This window comes from Dryobates pubescens, chromosome 10 (assembly GCF_014839835.1).
Source record: "Dryobates pubescens isolate bDryPub1 chromosome 10, bDryPub1.pri, whole genome shotgun sequence".
In the NCBI taxonomy this organism is placed as follows: Eukaryota; Metazoa; Chordata; class Aves; order Piciformes; family Picidae; genus Dryobates; species Dryobates pubescens.
The window spans coordinates 25576176-25602078 of record NC_071621.1 but is presented as its reverse complement, the minus strand read 5'-3'; the positions used below and the strand labels follow the sequence as shown (position 1 = coordinate 25602078).

Genomic DNA, 25903 nt, shown 5'->3' with positions numbered 1-25903 from the left:
TAGAGGTCACATCATTTTTTAAAAGTATATCCCCTGAATGGTTTTGCTTGAAATTTTACTAATGCTTTTTACCTCCAGGTAGAAAGGTTTCAACACAAGGAGAAGATAAAACAATTAAAAAGGTGAAAGTGAAAAATATCTGCTGAACAGGGCTGCTCGCTCAACTTAAAAAATAAGTACTAAAAGTACTTCATCTAAAGCTTTGTCTTTGGCTCCTCATATATCTTAAGTAAACATCTTTGCAGACAGATGGACAAACAAGTATTTCCCTAGAGAGGAAACATTAAAAAGTTCTTAATTATCCTCTTATGGGATGGGAGAACATGGCTATCTAAAACAGGATAGGAAATTTGTTGTAGGCAGTTCTGACTAAAGTACTTCACAATCTGCAGCGTCATTTCTACTCTCAGCACGAAACAAAATTGTGAGCCAAATTTGATGTCTGAAGACTCAAAATAATTAACAGTCTTTATGTGTAGAAAAAGACGTTTTAAGATTATGTTACCCATGAGACTTCATCAAAAAGATCCCTAAGTAAACCTCAGAAAAATTAATTAAAGCTTCCTAGCACCAGGAAGGTATTTTTCTCTGTTGCATCTAGGTCCCTTAGGTCAGAATGCAGTTATTAGACTGCGCAGAACAATTTTATTTTGGCAAGTTCCTGCAGTCTGAGGTAAAAAACAACACTGAAATGCTTGTACTTTTCATCCTGTCTTATCATTCTCAAATAAAAAAACCTGCCAGTTTACACAATAAAGTGTTTCTGTCTCTTTCACTGCTGTTATTCTCATTGTCAGATTATATGAACAGCAATCCTACTGCTTGTTCAAATTCATCCAGCAAATGACAAATCAACAGCTTTATAGGATCTTTATACCGCAAAGAGAAGCCCCCTTTGAATAAGTTAATATTTAATCTTCACATTAAACAGACTCTCAAGTATTTGCTGGGCTGGCAATGTCACGAGCAACTTTATACCATGAAGAAATAAATTTCAGCTTGTGAACTGTGGTTCAGGAAAAATGCCCTTACAGAACAAACCTTGTGTCCCACCATCCCTGGCCTGTAGTTTAAAGTAACAGGCTTAGCCCTTGATTACTTTTCTCCTGTACTGCTTATAACTACTCAGATACTACCATCAGCTAAGATACTGCCATCACCACTAAATTAATACCATCTTCACTTCAATAATTTCTAAATCACTGGTTCCTGTTTAGAGGGTGGGAGGAGGGCCTTTTTGCTTATTGATATTGTTGTGAGAAAGATATGCACTACTTATGATTTATATATTAATCTTGAGATGCAACAGCACTATACACTAGATTAGGTGCATCAGCACAAGTTACCGCCTTTGGTACTGCAGTCAACACAAACCTGCCCAAATTTCAGGAATGTAAGCATTGTAAAACAGCTGTTCATTTGATGATTTAAAAATATATCCCCAAATCAGACTATTGCTCATCTACAAAGGGAAAATTAAGAGCAAACATTTTCACTATAGCCTCATGATTTCAAAGGATTCCGCATCCTTAAGGGTCAGTGTTACAGTACTGAGCAAGTTGAACAAAGTGAAGGAGCTCTGTCTGACTGCAACATAGAGCTTTACCTTGGCTACTTCAGAGTTTCCAAAATCATCCTAAGAAAGAAGCTCAGCAAAGCCTGCCTGCGAAGCGAGGTAAATAGGTCTGCACTGAACTTCATGCTCTTGCCACTTGTCCAGGGACATACAGGCCAAACATGCTTTGCTAGCCAGTCCTGCTCCACTGAGCAGCTTACATGCTGGACCTTCCAGTGCCTTGGGGTCATGAAGCACATAAAACTAATTATGTGGTCTCACTCCAAAATACACAATATAGCCTTTTATGAGGCTGGTTTCAAATGTACTTTTTAACTGTGTCAGCTTAGAGGGCTTTTTCCTCAAAATGCAATGAAAAAAGGTTGTCTTAGTTTTGATTTAAACACCTAGCATGACCCCTGGCAACAAAGACACTTTTTCCTTCATGACCATAGTTGTTTGTTACACCTCTTTCTAGATACTGTTCCCTACATTGTTGACTGTTATCTTTTCATCTCACCTCTGTCACAAGAATGAAAGAGGCGGAGGCCTAAAGGTTATCACAGGAAACAATCCTGCAGACATAGGGACATCATTAGCTGTACAACAAATGGGACTGGGGGGGAAATGTCATTTGTTGGAAACATTCTTCCTGGAGTATGAACTGACAGAGGTGTAAATTTCAGAAAGCTTTGAGAATTTCTTAAGCTGCTTCAAGGAAATCTCCCAGAACATCTTTGAAGAACAATCAAGGGAAGTGGTTCACTTTGAGTTTCAAGCTTATTTTCAGCATTGGTGTGAAGTGCTCAAGCATCTTCCAAATCACTGCATAATAGGAAAAATCCCAAATCTTTCTACTGTGAGGCAAAAGGGTAGACTGATTTGCCAAGACCTTGCAAGAAGCATGCTACAAGATGACACATTTGCCTTCAACTTTGGAACAGTAAAACCCCACCAGTCTACAAAACCCACACACCACACCTTCCTATTCATCTAGAAGGAATATTCTAAACAAAGCCAGGTATGCTCCTTGCAGAGCAAGAAATTCCATTGCAACTAAGGTAGAAGTATAGGAAAAGAAAAGAACTGATCTTGTTACTGATTTGCCATGTTGATTTCCTTCTGTCCCCTCCCACAACAGCTCCTAGCAGGAGTCATACTTCAGGTACTACAGCTTTTCCATGAGTCTCAAGAGTAACACTGACAGTTTGGCTGACATTCCTCATGGGTGGGAAGAAAGAGTGATAAATGTGAAACTGCAGCCATTCACCACATGTATAGCCTTAACTTTTCTCAGATTTCAAGGAAAAGGATTAAAAAGTATATATATACACACACACATTTCCAGAAGTTACCAGTAGTGAAACTCAGCAGAAACTTCCAACAGGCACTATTCTATCTGCGAACTTAAGCACCACAGTTTTTCACTTCTTCAGAGAATGGTGTTTAATTCTCATTTGCAAATGCAGACCTTAATCACTCAAAAGAATATGGCAGAATCATTTCTCACTGACACAAGTGGGACAGATGAGTGAACTTCCTTGAGCAAATACTGATTTGACTTCTGCTATGCAGCAGCACCAGAGCACGAAGACCTTAGCACCTCTTCACTGCTCTCTAAAAGCTGTAATTCTATGAACTTTCCACACTGAGCTATTTCTTATTTCCTGACTGGCAGGCACCCACTAGGTGCTTTTCTTCCTAAGCAGCAGGGAGTTGTTTTTAGACAAATGACTCAAGATGACTGAGTTGACAGCATCACGTAGCCAAAAGCCAACGCAGGAAGATCCTGCCAGGTCCCTGCTGAAAGGCTATGGGGGCCCAGGAATTGCACAACCCACTTGCCACCAACTGGAATGAATGATTTCTGCAGAAATTGATCCATACAAACCTAGAATTGGTGCTAAACTGATGTATTTTTTAACTCCAGGTTGCCAGGAATAGGACAGAGGCTTTCTCTCCATGCACTGCTGGTTAACTCCAAAAGTGAGGTTTTATAGAACAGTGAGCAGGAGAGGCAGCTTGACAAGTCTTCATGCTGTGCTGGGATGAAGAGCAAGCATCATCACACTGTGTGCCCCAGTGGTAGCGCTGCTTGGGGATGGTCTGCAGTGTGGGTACACCATTGGCCAGGTCTAACACTGTGCTTGACTTAAGAGACATGCCCTCTGGTGGACAGGTCCTGCTGCAGGGGTGTACGAAGTTACCCCTCTTAACCATCTACACACTCCCTGCTATGGTAGAAAAACGGCAAAAGCAAGCACTTGCCTTCCTGAACACTTCAGATCAGGTTTGAGCTACCGATGAAGCAAGTTTGAGTCACTACAAACAGTAGGAAGTTGCAGTGATGAAGAGTGAATGGCAGTGAATGACCTCTTGCTGTCCTGGGTTACGTGCAGTCTGTCATAAAAGGGAAAAGAAACCCTCCCAGGACCACCGAGGCCTTAAAGCAGGACTGTCATTTCCACAAGCACATGAGCTAGAGGCCAAACTCCTCACACTGTGCACAGCAACATCACTTGAGTGAGCTATTTTGTGACTTCAAGTGATCACAATGTGATGCCTTAAAAGGCACTAAAGGGAGGGAGAGAGAAACCTGGGGTGGAGGAAGAAAACTGCAGTCAGTGAAAAGACAACTCACAACCTGGATGCTCTGTTGTTCATGGCCACCAGATTTTCTCTGTCACTGCCATGCCTATTACTACAGGATTCAAAGAAACGTTATCACAGGGACCAGGTAAAACTAATATATATTTCAAATAAGGCAGCTCACACTGCAGTGCAGAACTTCTCTGTTATTTGTTACAAGCCATTGTTATGATTTGTTGTATGGTTAAAACAATACTAACACAATTCTTTTAAAATAACAATGTAATTTAGAGCACCCAGAGGCTTTCTGTTAAAAAACATTCTCTTATCAGAGTAATAATGGACCTTTTTATTAAGCCAAGGTCTTTTCACCCTCAGTGCAGTGAGTACATGTATAAATACAAACAGGGCTACAGCAGAAATTAGCATAATCAATGCAGGATACTCCTTGGGTACTGAGTTACATTTAGCAATGAATTAAGCTATGACAAGTGGAGATATTTCTGCTGTATGTGCTGGGAACAGTAAATTTTCTGCCACCACTTCCACGGTTCAGACACACAGCAACAAAGGTAGCTGACTTTTGGAATTCACAAAATCCTACAGATGCTTCTTACTTCTGCCTCTGCATAATATTCTCCAAAACTACACTGAAAGTGTCCTAAGGATTTTCTCACTGAGGGTGTCTGCATGTTTTAAATCATTTCAAACCCCAAAGTTACACTTGCTTAGCATGCAGGATCAAGTGTTGCCAGGTCTTAACATACTATCCCAAACATGAATCCACACTGAGAACCGAAATGTATTAAGAGATTTATTGGTCCAAACAACTAAAGGCTTCTTCTGCACATTCAGCTGCAGCAACATACCCAGTTTGTTGTTCCTGAAAAGCCCTATTCCCTGAGAAGCACTACTCACTTTCAATTTACCAGAACTCACCAAAGAAACCAGATGTAACTTGATTTTCTTCACTATTGCTGCTACTCATTCTATTTACATTTTGATGGATTTTAAACCCAAGCAGTACTTCTACAGACTTTCCTTGGCTGCTTACACAAATGACTAGACTTTGTTTAGTTCTTTCCCCAAAATTCTAGCCTTATAACAATAATAGCTTTATCACTCAGTAGTCTGGAAGTGCTACATTGCTAGTATTGTTTCTAGTATTGCCTTTAAGCTATCAGACACAGCCAAAAAAAAAAAAGAAGCCCGGTTTCTTCTGGAAGGAGAAAGAGAGCTCTTACTTGCACAAGTCACTTAGCTGCATTCCCTCGGGCACACTGGGGAGCAGGAAAGAACAGAATAGGCAGAAAGGCATGAAAACTCATAAGCATTTGAGTGGAGCTAGCCTGTGTCCACACCATTAATTAATTACATTTACATTTGAAGGAGGCGTATTTACACTCAGGCTGGCCAGATCAAGCTCATAGTAACACTACACGCCAGTGTCTGGATATGTGAAAAGGCTTTTTGTGTCAGAAGTAACTCCAGTGGTTCGGTAGTTAAGACACTCCTAGGACACTTGCAAGAGATAGGAGAAACAAACAGGATAATCAGCTTGTGTTGACAGAATGCTAGTATCAGATGTTGTATGGTGCTGCCTTATACACCCTGCACAAGATTAGATGTTCTGAAGGTAATACTAGAAACCATCAATATATTTAAAGAGAAAAAAAACCAAACCAAACCCCCCACTCACTCAAAACCCAACAATACAAAATTCATTCTCATAATAGATTTTTTCAGGTAATTAAGAAAATTTTTTTGCCTTCCCCCCTCCCTGCCACACTAATTCGTGGTTGTGACTATCAGTCAATCCCTGCCTTGAATATTAAGGTCAAAGCTGAGTGTCTTATGGCTCAGGATGCTATTGGTAAATCCATGTACTTCTACTCTAGACAGACAAATATAGAGTCTTAGTCTTTATTTAGGTATTCCACACAGATGTGACAGTGGGAGAGCAGGGGTGCCAGTTCTTGGAGAACAAAAACTCCAGACACAGCTGCTGGACCTGCAGACATGAACCATCAGCCAGTGGTGAGAACTGTCAGCACACAATAGGGATTTGCCTTGTTAATCAGGCACCCTTCTTGCATTTGGCTTTGCACTCTTCCAAAATCAGCTGTCCCCTTACTTACCGGCCCTGCTTGCAACAAGTGTTTCCTCAAATATTAGGATAAAATCTCCTTGCAAAACTCCGTGGATAAAAATCTCCTTGTAAATCTCATTGCAAAGGATTAGGCACTCTTTTCTCAGAGAAGGATTTCACTGCTGCTAAGTTCATCAGGTAATGGGAGAAATCAAACTGCCCTGGAAGCTGACCTCCTCTCAGGCAGTAGGTCACTGGATTCCTCAAATGAAGTTTTAAGTCAAAATTTTTGATTAAATTTGTTAGTTTTCATTGGTATTTGGCACATGAGATTGAACACGGAACTACCTATGATGAGAAGAGCTAATTTTCTGCTGGTGACACATTAAGAACATAGCAGTCAGAAAGGTAATTTACATGAATAAGATAATAGCAAGCTTCGGAATAGAGCCCTTTGAGGAAGTTTTGTTTTGACAAAATGTCTACTAGTTGTGGGAAAGCTTAATGGTGGGGAATTACTATCTTCAACATATGGTGTTGTAATATTAATAAATATTTTTTATTTTTAAAATACTCATGGATTAAGAATGATTCAAAGACATCTCATGGTGATTTACAGAACCAGCCCATATAGGGCTTATTAAGCTCACTGACAACAAACGTTGCCATCTTTTGATGCTGGAGGCTTTGCTCCGTACTCTTTTTTTTTTTTGCAAAACAAAATGTCTCTCATTAAACCTTGAACTAGAATATCTAGGGACAAACCCTGACTATAGCTAAAGATACTTCCTTCATTTTGCAAAAAGGAAAAAATAACCAATGACTCCCTAGGAACATAACAAAAGGTCCAGGTGCTGCAGAGGGGAAAAAAACATCAGGGATAACAGGACGGAAAGTTCTGACTAGAGGACAGGATCAGGAGGTCATGTTCTTGTTGCACTGGGTCTCATTTAAATACCATCTGCTACTATCCACTACTATCACTTAGTAACATGAAAAGTGACAGCACAAAGACTTCACCAGCCACCACAAAGGGTGGCTCCAGAGTAAACAGAGGCAAACATATAGAGGAGCATAGCCTATTTGTCCATACAGCTCTCTCATTCAGTAGATACTGCTTCCAATAAAGAAGTAAAATCCTGAGAGTTCACCTGCCTGCTTACAGTTCACCACATATTCTTGGAAAGCATTAACTCAGAACTTTGTAAAAAGGTCATCTGAAATACTACAAGTCCTAATGCAGCCTGTGCCATGAGAAGAAACAGTGCTGTTTACTACACCTTGGAGATGTGTTAGGGCTGCCCTGGAAAACCACTGGATGTAACACTGCAGGACCAGCAAATTGCCTAGCAAGAAATGAGTAAGAGTTTGATGCATGCATGACACCTACTAAGAGAATTTACTTCTGCTGTCATCTTCCTAGGATATGATGTATCATAACACAGTTGCAAGAACAGGTACATTTGCAGGTGAAGTAGGGGAATGTGGCACACTGGCAGAGAATAGTATTTGTGAAGAACAAGAAATTACAGCTACTGGTAAGTCAGGAACCACATTAAATTTTTATCAGGAAAGTGATTACTTCTAAACACCTAAAGATTAAGTATGAAGTGACTCAGACCCTTAAACCTACTGCCTCCTGGTCAGGAGGTGCAGCCACTCCTAAAAACTGCAGAAGCTTTGCAGCAAGAGGAGAGCACTGTCACACAGTAGGAGGCTATCACAAAATCAGGCAGCCCAGGCATGGCAGCATGGCTCCTGATACCCTGCATGCACCTAGCAGCTTGCACAGACAATCGTTCCTGCCACAAACAGATGCCTATGTCCTTCCTAACTGCTCCTTGGTAAAAAGGTTTTTCCGTGTGGCTTGCTGAAAGTGTGGGAAGTAGGGTGAAACATTAAGATACTTGGCAAGTCTGAGAATGTCAACAGAAAAAAAGCTATGCAAAAGAGGGAAAGCTACTGAACCTACTGGTCAGTGGTGTTTAAGCTTCCCTTTGTCTAAATTCTGAATTATTAAAAAACATTCAAGCCTACCCTCTGCATCAGTTGCTGCTTTAGCTTTATCTCAGCAGGTATCTGCCCAACAACACAGAAAGTAATACCTCTGTATGCAATTACTAGGTTAAACTCAAGCCTTTAAAAATACTACTATTTAAAAAAACCCAAACAAACGAACATGAACCTTAAGGAGCACTAGATTAAATTGATATACACACACAAAATGCCCCCCCAGAAATCCTATATCCTGCATCCTTTTTACAGTATCTGTAAAAACAACCCCCAAACTAAACCAAACCCAACCTAAAAAAATCCCACAAAACTTTCCCTCCAGGTTAGTTACATGGTATTTTTCAAAACAGAATAGAAACATTTTGTTGTTTGGGGTTCCATTTCATGGTATCATAGTATCAGTCAGCGTTGGAAGGGACCACAAGGATCATCTAGTTCCAACCCCCCTGCCATGGGCAGGGACACCCTACACTAGATCAGGCTGGCCAGAGCCTCATCCAGCCTGGTCTTAAACACCTCCAGGGACAGGGCCTCAACCATCTCCCTGGACAACCCATTCCAGGGCTTCACCACTCTCATGGTGAAGAACTTCCTCCTCACATCCAGTCTGAATCTCCCCACCTCCAGCTTCATTCCGTTCCCCCTAGTCCTATCGCTATCACATTTCAATTTACATCTCAGTTGTTTGGGTTTTTTGTTTGTTTAATCCAAACTTGCCAAACCTAAAAGCAATGACAACTTGTCACAAAAATTGTTACAGTAAGAGGTTCTCTGCACACATGATATGACAAGGCAGTTAGCTGAGGCATGTAATAAGAGTTCTAAGTCTACCACAACTGCAAACCAGCTCATAAAATAACTATTTAGGTCTCTTCAAACTGTATCTGCTCCCCTCAAGGTTACTTAGATTTAATCCAAATGAAATTTAATCTAAATTCTCCCAAATAGCTGCCTTTTTTTTTTTTTTTTAGCCTATCTCCCTGCTTAGCACTTCACAAATACGTATCAAAATGCACAACTAAAACACTACATACAAAGCCTCCCTGAACATGCCTCCCTCTATCTCTCTGTAAATCACAGATGTGAAGCATGGAGCCATTTTAATCATAAGACAATGCTGCACCATATATAGCATCAGAGAGAGTGCTGCAGAAACTGCAAAGGGAAAGCATGCTGTTCTCGTGATCCAGCTCTCTTCCACAATCCCCTAAGAAAATTCTAATAGTCAGACGGGAACATGAATAAGGAACAGATGAGCCATTTGGTCTTAAAAAAAAAAAAGGAAAAGTAGAGGCTTGAAATACTGTGCAGAGGAGGAACTTGATTTTTAGCACAGATAAGACAAAACAGGCAAAGGTTACAGAGGAGGTACTGCACTGTGGATGGCGGGGGGAGGAAATCAAAGTTTTTCTTTTTGACTCAGGGCAGCTCATCCCACAGAAAACAATTTAGTGACAGTGGAAAGAGGTCAGATTGGAAAAGTGTCTGGAAGAACAAATGCATTTGTTGCAGTCTCATTATCCATTCTACCCCTGATTCACCTTGGTAGAGATTCATCTTATTCAAAATAGTGGCCTGTGGCAACTTCCCAAATTCTTTTATTACATTTCATACATACTAATGAGAGAAAAAGAGATAATCTTGTCCTATTACAGGAAGAATAGGGACCAGGTGGAGAGGAGTTAATGGTTGAATTGAAAACTCCATAAAAGCTGCCTCAGGAAACTCAGGAATCCACAGCTTATAACACTTGTAAAGAAAATACATGTTAAACCAGCATAAATTCTTACCATTTGAAAGAGACTGTTCAACAAAGAGTTGGCTAAATGCTGGTGTATTGAATGGGTGAAAAAAAAAAGAACATCATGACGCCTCAGCATGTGCAAGTGCACTTTTAGCCAGATAACTAGAATTTCTCCCACTCCCATTTTCCATCACAGGCAGTCTCAAGTTCCAAAGTAAAAGCAGGTACAGTGCCATCTAATTGTTTCACCTGCTGCAGGTGTAGAAGAGCTCACCTCGGGTATCTATGTAACACTGTAAATTCTTTGATTATGGACAGCATGTCTACACTAACCCACAAAAATAGGAGCTGATAGAGAACAATGTTTAAATTACTTATAATTCAGTAGACAGCAGAACCTGAAGTTCCCAGTCTGCAGACAGTCAATGACCTCAAAATTATGTCTACTGAAAACATACACTTGAAATTCTGGTCCATTTATACACAGCTGTCTGTTGGAACACTAGACTAATAAGTGCTGAAGTAACATAAACCCCCTGATCAAAAATGAAAGTGACTTTTTAGTTCCTTCTTCTGACTCTAAAGGCATACACAAAGCTCCTACTGTTTTCACCAGAGAAAAATTTGAGAGAAGTTATTTTTCATAATCTTAAATATTCATACTATCCAAGATCTTTCAAACCAAGAACAAAAGCATTGTAGTCCACATCTAAAAGGTGATCAGGAGGTGCTGCAGCAAAGAGTGATCACAGCTACAACAAAAGAGTAGCACCACAAGCAGAATTCCTGCTTTGACTCAGACACTTACACAACAACCTGCCTTCCTTAAGCCATTTGCCTCCCATATTTCAAAACCATCATGCCTGCAGACCAGTTTCAGGCAAGTTTTGAAGCTCAGTGAAGATCTCACACCACTGACACCAAGTACACGTCAGTAGGTTTCACCAAAGTTGTTGGATGGGTAGAAGAGACAAGCCCACAATCCCTGTTAGGAAACAGCTGTTATGAACTTAGGCACTCATTTTCTGCTTGGCCCGCTGGCAAGTTAAGCAACACCAAACTGGTCACTACACTTCCTTTTGACCAATGGTAAACAGGAATCAAGGAAAGATGCCAGCTGCTGCAGAACTGTTAGGAATGGTTTGGCAGATACAAGGGAGAACTGACAATAGAGGGCTGGGGTGGGCATAGCAGGTAAAGAGCTGCAAGTGAGAAGAGGGATGGAATCCTTCTGCTGGCAGAAAAGTAGGAAGAGCAGATAGAAGATAACTCCCCAGGAAACCAGGCTGACTAGTTCTGTTGCTCTTGGAACAATTTTTTTATACTAGAGAGCTGCTGAGGGAGCAGATTTTGTGCCACATAAAGGGCACAAGCCCACATGCCATTAGAAACTGATATAACTCATACAGTGAGAAGCACCCTATATGAAGATAATCTTTCTACTCCAGCTGAGCATCTAGTTTTCCAATACATCTGTATCCAGACTGAGCACTGCAATAAGAATTATACTTATCTATAATAATAGGAAATGTTCTCATTTAAGATCATAATATGCATGCTTGAGCTGAGAGACTACAACTAAGTGCATCCAAAGCAGTTCAGTGCCTTTGTTCTGAAATTCATGAGGCACGTAAATATAGTTAACTGTTACTAATGATTTAGCCTGTTTAATTTGCTACTCCTTTTCTTGAAAGGTTAACTGTCTTCTCCTATGGGAATGGTTTGTGCATGCTTAACACGCACAAGTTGCACTTCAGTGCTGAGACTTCAGCTTTTTCTGTAGTTTGAAATCACAAGTTACTGACACACTGCTGTTAACATCACCCTGCTGTTGCTTGATAGCTACTGCATTAGCATTTTCAGTAGAGATTTCTTCTGGAGGAGGCAGATGGAATTACCTTCCCTCTGTTTATGTAACAGTCTCTTCAAATGGGAGCATTACAACATATCACCACGTGCTTCTCATGTGGACTGTGCATTGGGGAAATCAGAGCTGTCTTCCTCCTGACAAGAGCTACTGCAGTCTTCTGCCCTAACCCAAACCTTTCTGAAAGTAGATACTATGGAAAAACACAACTAACTACTCCTATAGCTTTCAAAATCACATTTTCCTATACTTTCAATGGTTTGAGGCATGAAAACACTCATACAGTTACAAGACTAATAAACCCATAAAATAAGTAATTTTTCTTACAACTCTTGGCCCAGGAGAAGAGCCAGGACTGTGCTTTTCAGAACATATAGTTCTAAAGAAGTAAAGCTCTAGAAGATATAGTAAGCTATAGTAAAGCTACAGAAGTGAAACACTGACTTGAACAACATTTTAAATGCTTTAATTTTTAATTTTCAAATAAAACTAGCCAATAAACCTTAGCTATGATCTACAGATGACTCAACCAAAGTTAACTTCTTTCTCTTTTTCGCAGTGCAGACTTCATGACCAAATTCTGATAGCATTTTAGCTAACTTCACCCACCAACTGGTACTACATCTGTCAACTACTACTACATGCAGACTTGAGGATCTTAAAGGTCTTTTCCAACCAAAACAATTCCATGAAAACAGTGTCTTCTGAACGTTGTCTGGATAGCAGCCCATCACCTACAAAAGTGGCTGGGAAGGGTAATGATACAAGTCAGCACAAAATGAACCACGAGAGAAGAGCTCCACTCTTTCTGAGCTTCTGACGGATGTGGTAAGCAGACACAATCAGTCCAATTCACTAACAACATAATACAGCCATTGTTTACAAAAGCAGTGTTAAAAGCAAAACATGTTTTGATAACAAGAAGGAACACATGAAGTGGTTTTAAACAAATGAAAAGCATTTTTACAATATCCCTCGTGGATTTCTGTGTGCTTTCTTGCAAACAGAGCTCTGGGTGTATTACGTGTGAAAGGAAGAAATAATCTGGTAAGAAAGTGTTCATTCATGTTTTTCTACTTTAAAACATTTAAAATCTAAATGAGGATTTACCTTCAGTCTTCTGCAGTTCCTTCAGTTACACACATTCACAGAATTTTTCCATTCTGCTGACAGTCCCTCAACTTCTATACATTTGCTGGGGAAGGGCTGTTTTCACCTTTCCAATCAGCTTATTAGATGATATACCTGACGGATCACAACTACACACCAATAATGGTCTAAATAAGCCAGTGTTTGCCAGCATACAAAAGCAATGCTTCAGAGAGGCACAAGGATGCTGGAAGATTCCATGGGAGGAAACCAAGAAATTAGCTCACGAATCTCCTTTTATCTTATACATACCAGTCTTCCTCAGTGTTTACAGCCAGTATGTAAGTTATATAATATATGGTTATAGAAGAGGCACAACCAAGTAAATACATACTAGCAGTGAATTATAGAGTAAGACTGAGTTCATCAAACATCAAAAGGAAGTCATTGAGCATTACGTGAGCACCCCAACAGAGGAGGGTGGAGCATGCAACAGAGAAGCAAAACTGAAAGGAAAAGGATGACGCAATGAAAGTAGCCCAAATTTTACCATCTTCTACTTTGTTAGGAATCTTTTATGATGCTACATTAAGCTTGACTTCCACTTGATCTACTAACTAAATGTTTAGCTTTTAATACACGAGCAGGGATTCCAAGGAGAAGAAAAACCCCAACAATAACACAAGAAGAAATAGCTGGTGCAAGCAGCTGTTTTCTCCCTGTTTCCTTCTTAGGTTTAAAATCTAACATTAATCTTTAACAATAAGCTTTGAAGAAACACTTGCGTCTGTGGGCTTTCAACTTTGCTTTTCCTCTCAGTACTTGAAATTTTCTATTGTGTCTCCTCTCCTTTTTTCCTAAAGCTTCCCTTTCTCCATCTGTCTTTATTTTAGCCAGGCACACAGCAGCTGCATATTGTACCCTCTGCCAAAGCCACACACGTGCAACAAGCCATATGCCTTGCTTCTGCACCCGCCACACGCAAACATCTGCAGAGACCAGCATCACCTCATTCATTAGCAAAGCACTAAGGGCACATCCATGCTCTTCTCCACAGTACATAGAACACCAGTTCTCAAACCAAAATAAAACATAAAGAGCACTGAGAGCAAGTAAACATACCTACCAGGAGAAACAGAAAACCCTGTGTTCCTCTGTATGCTGGTTTGAACTCAGCTGCAGTTTAAAAGCATGCCAAAATTAAATAAAAAAAATCACCACCAAAAAAACCCTCAACACAAACCTCCTTTTCCTGTCTTTCCTATCCCTGGACAAGATGACCTTCTATCAGAAGTGCAAATAAAATTCATTACGATAAAGCAGTCGAACAACCCCAGATCCAAAACACACAACAGAAAACAAGCAAAGAATAATCACAGAAAAGGAAAATTCTGGGGCACCAAGTATGATTTAGACAGGTATCAACTATAAAATTCAGTGGCAGCAATAAAAATTGGTAATTTTCCTACTAAATTACCACTTTTAAAAAAAAAGAATACATTAAGAATAAAGCAGATGGGCAAGCAAAAAGCGTCAGGTATCTAGAAACCAGATTTATAGATGCCAGAGTGCTTGCATAAATAGGAGCCAACTCTTTGAATAATTTTCACACAAACGAAACCCTAATGAATCCAGAAGGGCTCCGTGAACCTCTTCTATCCCTAACCTACTCTGTGATCAAAACACAGAGCTGGGACTTGGGAGGTCGAGGTTCTATTCCCCATTCAGCCAGAGATCACCTGTGCAACCCTGAGCAAGTCTCTCAATCTCTGAGTGTTTGTTCTTTGTGCAAGAAAAGAAATGCATAGTACCTTTTGTCATACCAGACTGTAATGGGTACAGTAAACCTTCACATCACACCTGCAAAATGTGAGTCATGCAGCCCCTTTTCAGACTACTGTAACTACCCATGCCCCAGACCTCCAGTACTACTAAACATTGTCTAAAATTTGTTTATAGTTTCAAGCACTGTTTTCCCAGAAAGCCAGTACAATTTACTCACACAACTAAACCATATTAATCTGAAAAGTTTGGACAGACTGTCACATCGGGAATCCCCTGTCAACATTACATGTAATATCTCAAAAGTGTTATTTTACAATTTCTACTATTTTAAGTCCAAAAAACTTTTTGCCTGTGGTTTGTGTTCCAGTCCACAAAAGTAAAGCTCACACAAAAGGCTGTGAAATACCACGGGCATTCAGAAAACTTATTAAACCCCTTAACTCCTGCAGAAAAAAAAAGTAACATTATTTGTAATGAAAGGAGATCTCTACAAGTTTGCCCAGATTCAAAATACATGCAAGCCTGTTATTTCTAGCTACAGATATCAAAGCATGTATTTTACCCAAATAGCAAGGAACACATGGAGCTACAGACAGGGAGACCTATATGTAACTTAAAACAGTTCTCCGTACTTTTGATTGATTTTTTTTTCCTCATTTCAGCTTCCTTACTTAAACATGCCAAGGGCTCAGTAACACGTTCCTTAGTTTTCCTATGCTGCTTCCAAGTTTTACCACGTCTGACAAATACAGCGCATCACTGTGCCACTGCGCTCGCCGTGCCCAGAGAAAGCCAACATCTGCCCGAACTGAAATTGCCTCCTGAACACAGAAAAGGGTAAATATCATCCTGACCGACACTGCCCGCAGGTCAGATTTACATAACGCTGAGCCCTCGGTCCAGAAAGTCTTGACGCGGCCTGACAAAATCTCCTAAGCCCTAAATCCTTCCCCCTGTCCGCTTAAGTGCGGTGTTTTCAGACACTTCACACTTCAATGACACCGCGCTTCTTCATTAGAAGCGGGGGGAAGAGGGGGGGAAGAGATATAAATACACACAGAAGATAACCAAGGAGTTATTTGACACACCAGGAAGGCAGATTACCAACAAAAAAACAGAGAGGGGAAACTTCTCCCGCGGAGGCATGAGGGGCACAGACCACACAAGGGCTCCAGCAGCCCCCGCGGGGTCTCCGTCCCGCACGGTTCCCTGAAGAGTTCGTGCTCCTCACCGCCTCCTTGAGGGACCGGACTCCAAGCGAAGCGCCTGGACACCCTCTTCCCCATTCCCGTCCCTCGCTCCTCCACAGGCGGCCCGGGCCGGAAGCCCACCGTCGTGAGGCGCCTGAGGGCGGTCTCCCACCGACCTCGGCTGCGGCCCCGGGAGGGCGCCTGAGGCGAGGGGACAACAGGTAAAGCCAGCCGCGGAGGAAGCGCTTGAGAAGGGATCTCCTCTTGCCCGCCTGAAAGCAAGCCGGAGGCGTGCGAAGGGAAAGGAAACCCCGCCAGGGCGCAGGAGACCCGGAGGAGGCGGGTGGCGAGGGATCCTCCCGCACCCAGCGCTCGCGACCCTCCCCGTACACTCACACACACACAGCTCCACCACGTAGGCGTAGTAGGACCAGGCCACGACCAGGGCGATGAAGGCCACGGGCACCCAGGCCAACACCCTCTGGCAACACTTGAGGACGTGGGACGGCGCCATCTTCCCTGCCGGGCCACCGCAGGAGGCATCAGCGCCGGCGCTGCAACCGGCGGCGTCGGCTGCAGCTGCGGCCGCCGCTGCGGAGCCGGTCCCGGGCGGGCGGGCGGGCAGGCAGGCCGGCCCTGGGCGGGCCGCAGTGGGCGGGAGAGGGGCGGCCCCAGCGTTCGCCACCGCCTCCTTCCCGCGGGCAGCGAAACACCTCAGCGTCCCGCCGCCCTTCGCTGCCTCCTGCCACCGCCCCTCGCCCTCTGCCGAGCAGGAGGCGAGAGGGTAACTCCCTCATAGGAGCGGTCGTGGGGTTTGCACTGGTATGGCTGTTTATGGGCGGGATCCTCCCCAGTCATAAACCTCACTGTTTCTCTTTTGAGGTCCCGACCCAGCGGGCGGGTCGGTATCGGGGGGAGAGGCGCCAGGACGGGTGCAGGCAGCCATACCCGGAGCTCTGGCGGCTGTTACCTGCTCCTGCTCACCGAGTCCATGCACTTGCGGGGTTCAAACAGTTTTTTGGATACGGCAAAGAATGTTTCTTTAGAAATACCTTACTGTGCTGTTTTCTGAACTTCAGGTAATGCCTGACAGCTACCGGCAGCACCACGACCTTCCCGAAAGGCATCGCCACAGGCGCCGCTTTGCGGGGAGGATCCTCTTGAACGTAGGCGGTTTTAATGCTCGACATTTATAGCATTACTGTCTGTAGGACCTCGGCGTTAGAATGGCCTGTGGCGTGACAAATCCCCATTTATCATCAAAACCAGACGGTTCTTGTGCCGGGTGCTGTTGTCCCGGTTCCCGCCCGCGGCGGCTCCCGCGGGGCTCTGGTGCCACCTGGTGGCGACGGGCAGGCAAGGCCGCCCGGGGCCGGGCCGAGCCTTCTCCGCAATGCCGGGAGCAGCCAGAGAGGTGAAATCCACATAATGAAGGGCTTCTCTGATCTTCATTCTGTTTGTTAAAGATGTAAAAGCAGGCAAGAGCTGCTGGCATGCCCTTTCCCTCCGGTTCTCAAGGGAGTTTTAACATGTTGCTTCAAGACAGTGGGAACAAGACAGTGGGAACAGATTTAAATGCTTGGTGTCCAAGTAATGAGTAACTAATAGTCCTTTAAAATTTTGTCTTTAAAGGGATGTGAAATGAACAAAAATGGAAAAATAAGGTTTTTTTGGGGTGGTTGGTTTCCTCCCCGTCCCCCTCCTCCCCCCACCCCCCTTTTTAAAAAAAAAAAATTAATATTTTAATTGGAGCATAATATGAGTCAGGTGAAGAGGTTGCATGGAGCCTGCATAGTACATTTGCAACCGAAGTAATACTAGAGTCCTATCAGCCTGAATAAGCTGCAGGTTAGTTTGGGATGCTGAGGATATCCAAACAAACATGGAATGAAACAGAGAATGTCAGAAATCTGGAATGAAATGTAGAATGTCATAAATTAATTATGCTGAAACACATTCAGAGTGTGCCTCTTCTGTACTGCTTGCCTGGCGAAACTTGCCTGCCTTTCAAACATCATGGAAACAATACAGAAGGTATGAGCACATCCGACATTTAACAATCCTAAATTAACTTGATCTTGAAATGCTCTTCACTAAATTCAAGAAGATGGGGGTGTGGAGGGACGAATCTTGAATTCCATTCAAAGTAGTTCAGTAACAAACTTGGGATGGTTATCCAATGTTGTGACAATAACTGCCTCAAAGAGCCAGAAGTGGCATGCAACAAATGGGACAGCTAGCCTTACATAAAATACCTCCAAAGTGTTCCACTGAACAGTATCTCTGGCTTTTCATTGTAGCAAGCACAACTACTGGCAACTGAAGCACTGAACCAGTGGTTAGATGCTTTTAGTAAGGAGTTAGTTTCTTTTTCATGGGTAATACAGCAGAAAGTCTTTGTCTTAGGAGGACACAAGAGAAGAGGTGATGTTTTTTTTTCTTGGAAGTGACATAGACCTTTAATGATGGGATGGTGTCCTGGGGGATGTGGCAGGGGAGGCATGAACAGTGGGATGTAAACCCTTGCATTAGCCTACTGAAAGTCTTTGGTACAGGGCTGTGGGTGCCTGATTTACAAGGGGAATATGTACATATAGTAAATCTAACCAGCCACTGTTAGAAGTAAACAACTTCACAGCATGTATGATGTGCACCACCCACTGAAGCCTGTGGAGAACCACGGGTATCACCATGGGAAGGAGGCAGAACAGGAACTCCAGTGAGGTGTTTGGTAACAGTGAGGGTTGTATGAATGTTGTTTGACTGCTAGTGGTAGTGTGGGAGAATAATGCAAGTGGAATGTTTATTTGGGAGGAGTTGGGTGCAAGGATGGTACAAAGGCAATGAACAAGGGGGGCCAGAAATAGAGAAAATGGGGAAAGGTAAGGAGGGAGGATGATCTTTTGGAGTAGGAGTGTGGATGCCTGCAACCCAGCAGAACACCAGGGGGAAACCCCCTTGCACAGCCCTGCTGGAGTCCCCATCAGCTCTCTGTCCAAAGGACTCGGTGTGAGAGGGTGGAATGAGGAGTAGACTTGTACCCTGATAGTTAGCAGTGGAGAGGCCAGCAGGATAGGGTTCTAAAGCAGTATTACTGGGTGTTGTAATCTGCAAGATTTAAGAATGACAATTGTTTTTGGAGTTGTATTAATTGCTACATTAATTTCTTAGTAGTGTACGCAGTGAAGAAACATTGTTCTTCTCCAGCCTGCTATCTAAAGGGAGGAGAGCTGGGCTTGAGAAGTAAAGCTACAAAGAGCCTTTACCAAGTGTGTGCTGTGTGTGGCTGGCTGCTACCGCACACTGATCTTCCTCTCATCCCTGCTGCCACTGATTTTCATAACAAAATCCCATTACTTCACAATAAGCACAATTCCTAACATGAAGACTAAGAACCGCAGCTGTGAATAAAAACCGGCTTAACTAGCAAATGATTCACTGTGCTAGGGAAGACATGAGGTGATCCATGTCTTTGCTCATGCTGACACCAGCTTTCCAAGCAGGGGTATTAGCAGGGCTGTGTCTGTGTTGACAAGATCCTCTTCCAGCTCATGCCAGTACTGAGCTGCAGGAACAGCCACCAGGTGTGGTTGGGAAGGATTCTGATGCCAGTAAAGCTGGAATCTGTGACATGGCTGGTATTTCTGTTCAGGGTTAGATAAATTCCTTGGGTAAGATGGAAAGCCTGTGACAGCAGAATAAATCTAGAACAGGAAAGATGATTTTGGACCAGCTATTTCCCAGTAACGTTTCTATGCAACGTTTCCATACTGACAGGAACTAAAGTGAAAAGGAATTAGACAAGGACAATGTCAAGGTTGTGAGGTGGCAGACAGGCACTGACTATTCATCCCCAGATAGTCTGTTCCATTGAGGAGTTACACTGCAGAAGTAGCCCCTTGGCACAGCTGGCAGGAGCCACTTCTCAAAGCCATCTAGGACATCTCTGCAAGGACCTTTTGAGAAGAAACTAGGCCCTTGAATAGAAGCCAAGTGGGATGTAAGGAAGCTCTGCCAGAAATCACCAAGTGCCTGTTCGGCTTCAAATGGCTACAATGCTGCTCATGCAAACTCTGCTGCCTCAGATGTGGCAAGGAACAAGTAATGACACTTGGGAGAAGACTCTGGGAAACTGAACCGCAACTGAGAACGCCATGTCATGGAAATGGCTGCTCACCCCATTGCATCTGATTCCATAACTGTCACATAGAAAAAGAGAAAAAAAAAAGGTGTCCTGTGTCCATCATCCCATTTCACACCTCCATTTCTGGCTGCCTACCTACTATAGCCACAGAAAGAACTGCATCAGGGAAGTGCAACGTTTTCCCTCGCAGACTCAGCATCCCTTAGGGTCTATTGAACAATCTTCTTTGTTGGTCTATTTGCAATCAGCAGTTTGTGCAGGTTGGCATGAACAGGTGGCAAAACTTTCTGCACTATAATCCTTTAACTTTTCTTTTCTTTTTCTATTTTTTTAAATTAAAATGACCAACATTTACTATGCTTTTAGGAAAAGTGTCTTAGAGCAAGCCACTGCAAACACTTTTTCCCCCCACAGAACTTCTCTCTGCGCTATTTAGACCTCATCATCCACCACAATTTCATCTACATTTTATTTCTGTATTTTTTTCTTCTCAGAGTATCTCATCTTAAATTCCACAAACATGCAATCCCCAGGCAGAAGCATTCCAACAGCCTCTTAGGTGGAGACTGATGCAAAACACTAATTCATCTCATTAGGAATCTTATTATTTGCTCCTAGCAATATCAAATAAATCAATTATTTGGAGGCCTCATGTTTCTGATACAGACAGAAAGCCATCTGGGACTGTGTAGGTATTTGCTCTTCACAGGATGGTACAGCTCATGTAATCTTGTACACGTCTATGAGGGATTAGTTGCCCTTGTTTGCATTAGGTCACATTTCTAAACTGTGAAGATACACTTCTGCTCAAACAGGATCTTGAAAAATCTAATTTATTCCTTGCCTCTCTTAGTGTCCTTTTGTTCAGTGATATTTATGTCTCTTAAATCAAATTACTTCTTCTAATAGCATTTAAAAGAGCTTTGTTTCTTTTAACTTTAGGACCTACCATTATTTAGTTTCTTTTCCCTTTAAAATGCTCTTTTCTACAGATCTGTGGCAAAGCATCACATTTTGGCATCCTCCCTTTTCAAGAATGAATCTATTGCCTGTTCAGCTACCATGGCTTTAGGAATTACCTTCTGTGCATTATTTAAGAGAGGCATACAATCTTTTTAGTTATGTTGAATCATTCTAATAGTATCAAAGTAGATTAAAACAGTGAGGTAGAATAGAATTAACCAGGTTGGAAAAGACCTTCAAGATCATCAAGTCCAACCTATCACCCAGCACCATCTAATCAACTAAACCATGGCACCAAGTGCCTCATCCAGTCTCTTCTTAAACACCTCCAGTGATGGTGACTCCACCACCTCCCTGGGCAGCACATTCCAATGGGCAATCTCCTTCTGTGAAGAACTTCTTCCTAACATCCAACTTAAACCTCTCCTGGCACAGCTTGAGACTGTGTTCGTCCTCCTTTTCTGTTGGTGGTTGTCTGGGAGAAGAGACCAACCCCCATCTGGCTCCAACCTCCCTTCAGGTAGTTGTAGAGAGCAGTAAGGTCTCCCCTGAGCCTCCTCCTCTCCAGGCTAAGCAACCCCAGCTCCCTCAGCCTCTCCTCACAGGGCTTGTGCTCCAAACCCCTTACAAGCTTTGTTACCCTTCTCTGGACACGTTCCAGCAAGTCAACATCTTTCCTAAACTGAGGCTCCCAGAACTGAACACAGTACTCAAGGTGTGGCCTGACCAGTGCTGAGTACAGGGGCAGATGCCTCATAATTAAAAAAAAATTATCTGTATTAAAAAATTCTGAAAAAATAAAATAGTTTTAAACCACTTTACTGACAAGTCTTAAAACCCATTGGTTTCTTTGGAGGTTTAGAGCTACAAGTTGCTACAAGGGGTAATATTACAACTGTCAAAGTTCCCCCAAGGAAGTGGACTCAAGGTGTACAGTATTGCAATACAACAATCCTGTAGTACTTCTCCAGGAAATTGCTCACAGGATGGTTCTGGTTTCGGAATCTACTTCCTTTAGGTCCAGATCCACAAAAGCTTTAAAACAGCTTCTCTCCCCAGGGGCCATTAAAGGCAATGAAGAAAGGGGACATTCACAAAGTTTAGTCTGGTGAAGCTCATCTTCTGTGTGCCTTTATCCTCCAGAGGACATTTCAGAGCAGGTAGATGGTGTCTGAAATCACGTGAGAAACTGCCACACGGTTCTCTGCATTCACTGCTAAGAAAAAAACTTACGGTTTCCAGGGTGTGGCACTTGTGCTCCCACAGCCTGTTGTCTTCTGTGTTACTTCCACCACCCCATCAGCATGGAAAGGCAGGCCACCCTCTGCCAGAGGCAGAAGAAGAAAGGATGAGCTTCTCACTGGGTACATGGGTGTGGAAAAACCTGGCATTTTGCTTTTCAGGACATGAGGTGCTCTTTCTAAAAGCACACGGGTGGGTGCACTGTTCAGCAGCTCCCCTGCGGAGGCTGGTGTACAGGAGCAGCAGTACAGCTCCAGAGGATGGCAAGCAGAGCTCCATGCTAGAGCACTCCAGTTAATGTACTGAAAACATTATTAACTAAGCCAATACCAGCCTTGTGGGAAATCTGTCTCCACATATGTTGCATAATTTTTGTATTACTGAACCAACTAGAAGTTGTTTAATCAACAAAGCCAGCAGGAAACCTTCAAATAGCAGGAGAGTGACAAGACATGCGCTTGTTTGACGATTGATTTTGTGCACGCTCAACCCTCTCAGCTTTCCTGTCCTGAACAGGGCTTCCCACTTCTTGTTGGAAGACATACCCAGTTTCTCTAGAAGGAGCTTCTGTGGTTGACTGGGGACAAACAGCCTGTGCCTACATTCACTGCTTTCATCTTCATGATCCCCTTGTGTCCAGCTGCATTATAGGAGCCTCTATCCAATCAACCAGTCAACTTGGATATCACTAATAACGTCCACAACATCATATGGACATGAATTTTCTGTTCAGAGGGACTGAAATATTTTTTTTTTCTCCATTGCAGCAGTTTTCTGACCCAGCTGTGACTGTTTAATAGGAAAGATTAGATTGGAAGGCAGGAGATATGCTTGCACTGTCCCATGAGATCTCTTGCATGAGAAGAGAACTGTTTTTAAATTCTGATTCATCCATAATCAATTCAGGCAATACTGACCATACATTTAAAGAGAATTCCTCTAAACACCTGGGTTTGTTCCCATTCTAGTCCATTACTGGACAGTGACTTTTTTTGTTATATGCACTGGACTGTGAAGTGCTGTGAAACCACCATCCATGGCTTGGCTGGTTTATCTTATTCTCTCATCTCTGCTTTCTAGATAACTTAAATGTAATATGTAAACAATTCAGAACCAAGACATGGTCTGATGCCTACACTCCAAATTTCATGAGCTCTGAGACGCTCTGGAGTCCAGACACAAAAGATTTATAATTCCTAAAATTACAACCCACTTACATATTCTCCACCACAAGCTTGAAATTAGGAATGAACACTCTTAATAAAACCTGGTTCAACAGACAAAGCCACAGATCCTGATGATACCTGGCATGTCTCCAGGCATGCTCAGAACCCTGAAAGGAGACAATGCACTGGAGGAGATGGAGTAAATCAGAGACTTGCTTTTGATATAGCCATCTAACATTGTGATAAAACTTTTCTTTTTCAGTTCTTATATGCAAAATACACACTCCTCATTGTTGCACAGTTTGTCAAAACCCACCAACCTGGTTTGACTCTAGAGGGAGTTTTGCTTTTAGGAAGAAGCTTGTATGAACTGTGACACCAAAATTGATTTGGAGAAACAACCAATGAGTTTCTCTCAGCTCTAGTATGTCACGCTGCATTTTTCCTTTGCTTTTAGAAGTGAAGAATAAAATGTTCTTAAACAATTACCTTAAACTAGAGCAAACTGAGATACAACTAAAATACTGCAAATGACTTATACTCACCCTTGTGTATCCTTTTGAAATATACTGAATCCACCTTTGAGAATTCTGCAATACGCAGTGTATTCCTCTTTCTTCCACAGAACACTCAGACACAATGTTGGACATTTAAAAAAATTTAATTTATTCAGTTTTGCTATCTATTTCTGCTCAGAGAAAGAGCTCCTAACATCAAAAAAAGCCATAAATGTTAAGTTGAGCTGATGGATTGGCAACCGGGATCAATTTTTAACTAACCTGTGGTGAGTAATGCTGAGAGACAGGCTGCAAATACAATACAGCTACTAAAAGGAACAAAAACATCTAATGCTGAATGATGGAGCCTTTAAAAGACAGGGTCAATATGAACATGTAAAAGCTCTTTCAATCTAAGATATTAGCCATGAGAAATTATCTTAAGGCTGTTTTGCAAATCCTTTTAATTAACACAAAAACAGACTCCAAATTAAATACAGAGTCTTTACTGTTCAAGCCTGATGGACAAGTCTTTCCTGGTCTTCAAAGGAGTTCCTTCCTGGCTGTACTTTCAGGATAACTTATTCCAAAAATGTTTCATAACTCTATTTTAATTCCTAATCATAATTTAATTTTTAACTTAAAAAAAAAATTATTACAGACACAAAGTTAATTTTAAAATAAGCATATCTGTTTTCTTTTTCCTCTGAACTTGGCACCAAAGCTTTTTCAAGACAACTTGAAATCCCATTTTCAGTAACTTCTTCCAAAAGGAATAGAATAGAATAGAATTAACCAGATTGGAAAAGACCTTTGAGATCATCGAGTCCAACCTATCATCCAACACTATCTAATCAACTAAACCATGCAACCAAGCACCCCATCCAGTCTCTTGCTAAACACCTCCAGTGATGGTGACTCCACCACCTCCCTGGGCAGCCCATTCCAACGGCCAGTCACTCTTTCTTCCTAACATCCAGCCTAAACCTCCCCTGGTGCAGCTTGAGACGGTGTCCTCTTGTTCCGTTACTGGTTGCCTGGGAGATACTGCTAATTGCACAAACCCAGATACAAAGGATCAATGAGGAGCTAAACTTCCAGATACACCAAAGCTAAATGATTTGATACACTAAAGCAAAATGATTTCCAAAAGAAAACCCAACATCTTGTAGAAAGAGAGAAATTAGTAAACAAAAGAACCCACACAAGCAATAAAGAACATCATCAACCCATTAAGATTACACAGAATAAAGCATTAAAGAATTATCTCTGTTCCAAAGTAAAAATTATTTGCCAAAATATCAGCAACACAAGTAAGAGGCAGCCTTGCATTAAAGCCAGAGTGTGTGTGAACACACATGCTTTTGTGATACAGAAGTGCTTTGCTCCATTGTGTCCTTAAAATTATTTGATGTGAAGCTGGCTGTGGCACTTTGATGCCAGTCCTGCTGCCTCGCCTTTGCTCCCATTAGCTACCTCTTAGTCATAGCTTCCATCAGTAGAAGTGAGTTACTTCCAAGAGCACAAAGTAAACCAGCTACCTAATTTCTTGTTGCCCACAGGGCAGTGCATGACTTCAGTTTGAGGTGGGGAGGCTGAGGCATTCACTGTGTTATATTTCATTTGGGTTGTTTTCTGGGGGAAAAGGGATCCTTGGTGGTCACTAGTGCCAGATCTTCTAGATGGTCTTAGGATACCCACATAGGTATGCTCTTGTTCTGGTGGATGACTCTTGGTGCATGTCCATGGATGACAAGAATACAAGTATTTACTCATTAACACAGTTTAAAGTAAAACTTCAAGTGAAGGCTGTGGAGGGAGGAGCTGCTTTGCTTGCTTCTCATTCCATTTCCCTTGGAGTGATCACCATACCAAGGCTCATGCAGGATTTCTCCTCAGCACAAGCCTGGCTGATGGCTACCAACACACCAAATAGATTCTCTGTGATCTCAGTGCTCCTTAGGTGAGAT

The 25903-nt window shown here is 42.3% G+C and overlaps 1 protein-coding gene across 1 annotated transcript in view; it reads right to left on the bottom strand.

Annotated features, from left to right (window-relative positions):
• ZDHHC20 (zinc finger DHHC-type palmitoyltransferase 20) overlaps positions 1-16526 on the bottom strand; it is a 44108-nt gene extending 27582 nt beyond the window's left edge. The window contains exon 1 of the mRNA XM_054164495.1: positions 16318-16526. Coding sequence (XP_054020470.1) covers positions 16318-16435 — 118 coding nt within the window. The 5' untranslated portion in view covers positions 16436-16526. The remainder of the gene's footprint in view (positions 1-16317) is intronic.
• Positions 16527-25903: the final 9377 nt, after the last annotated feature.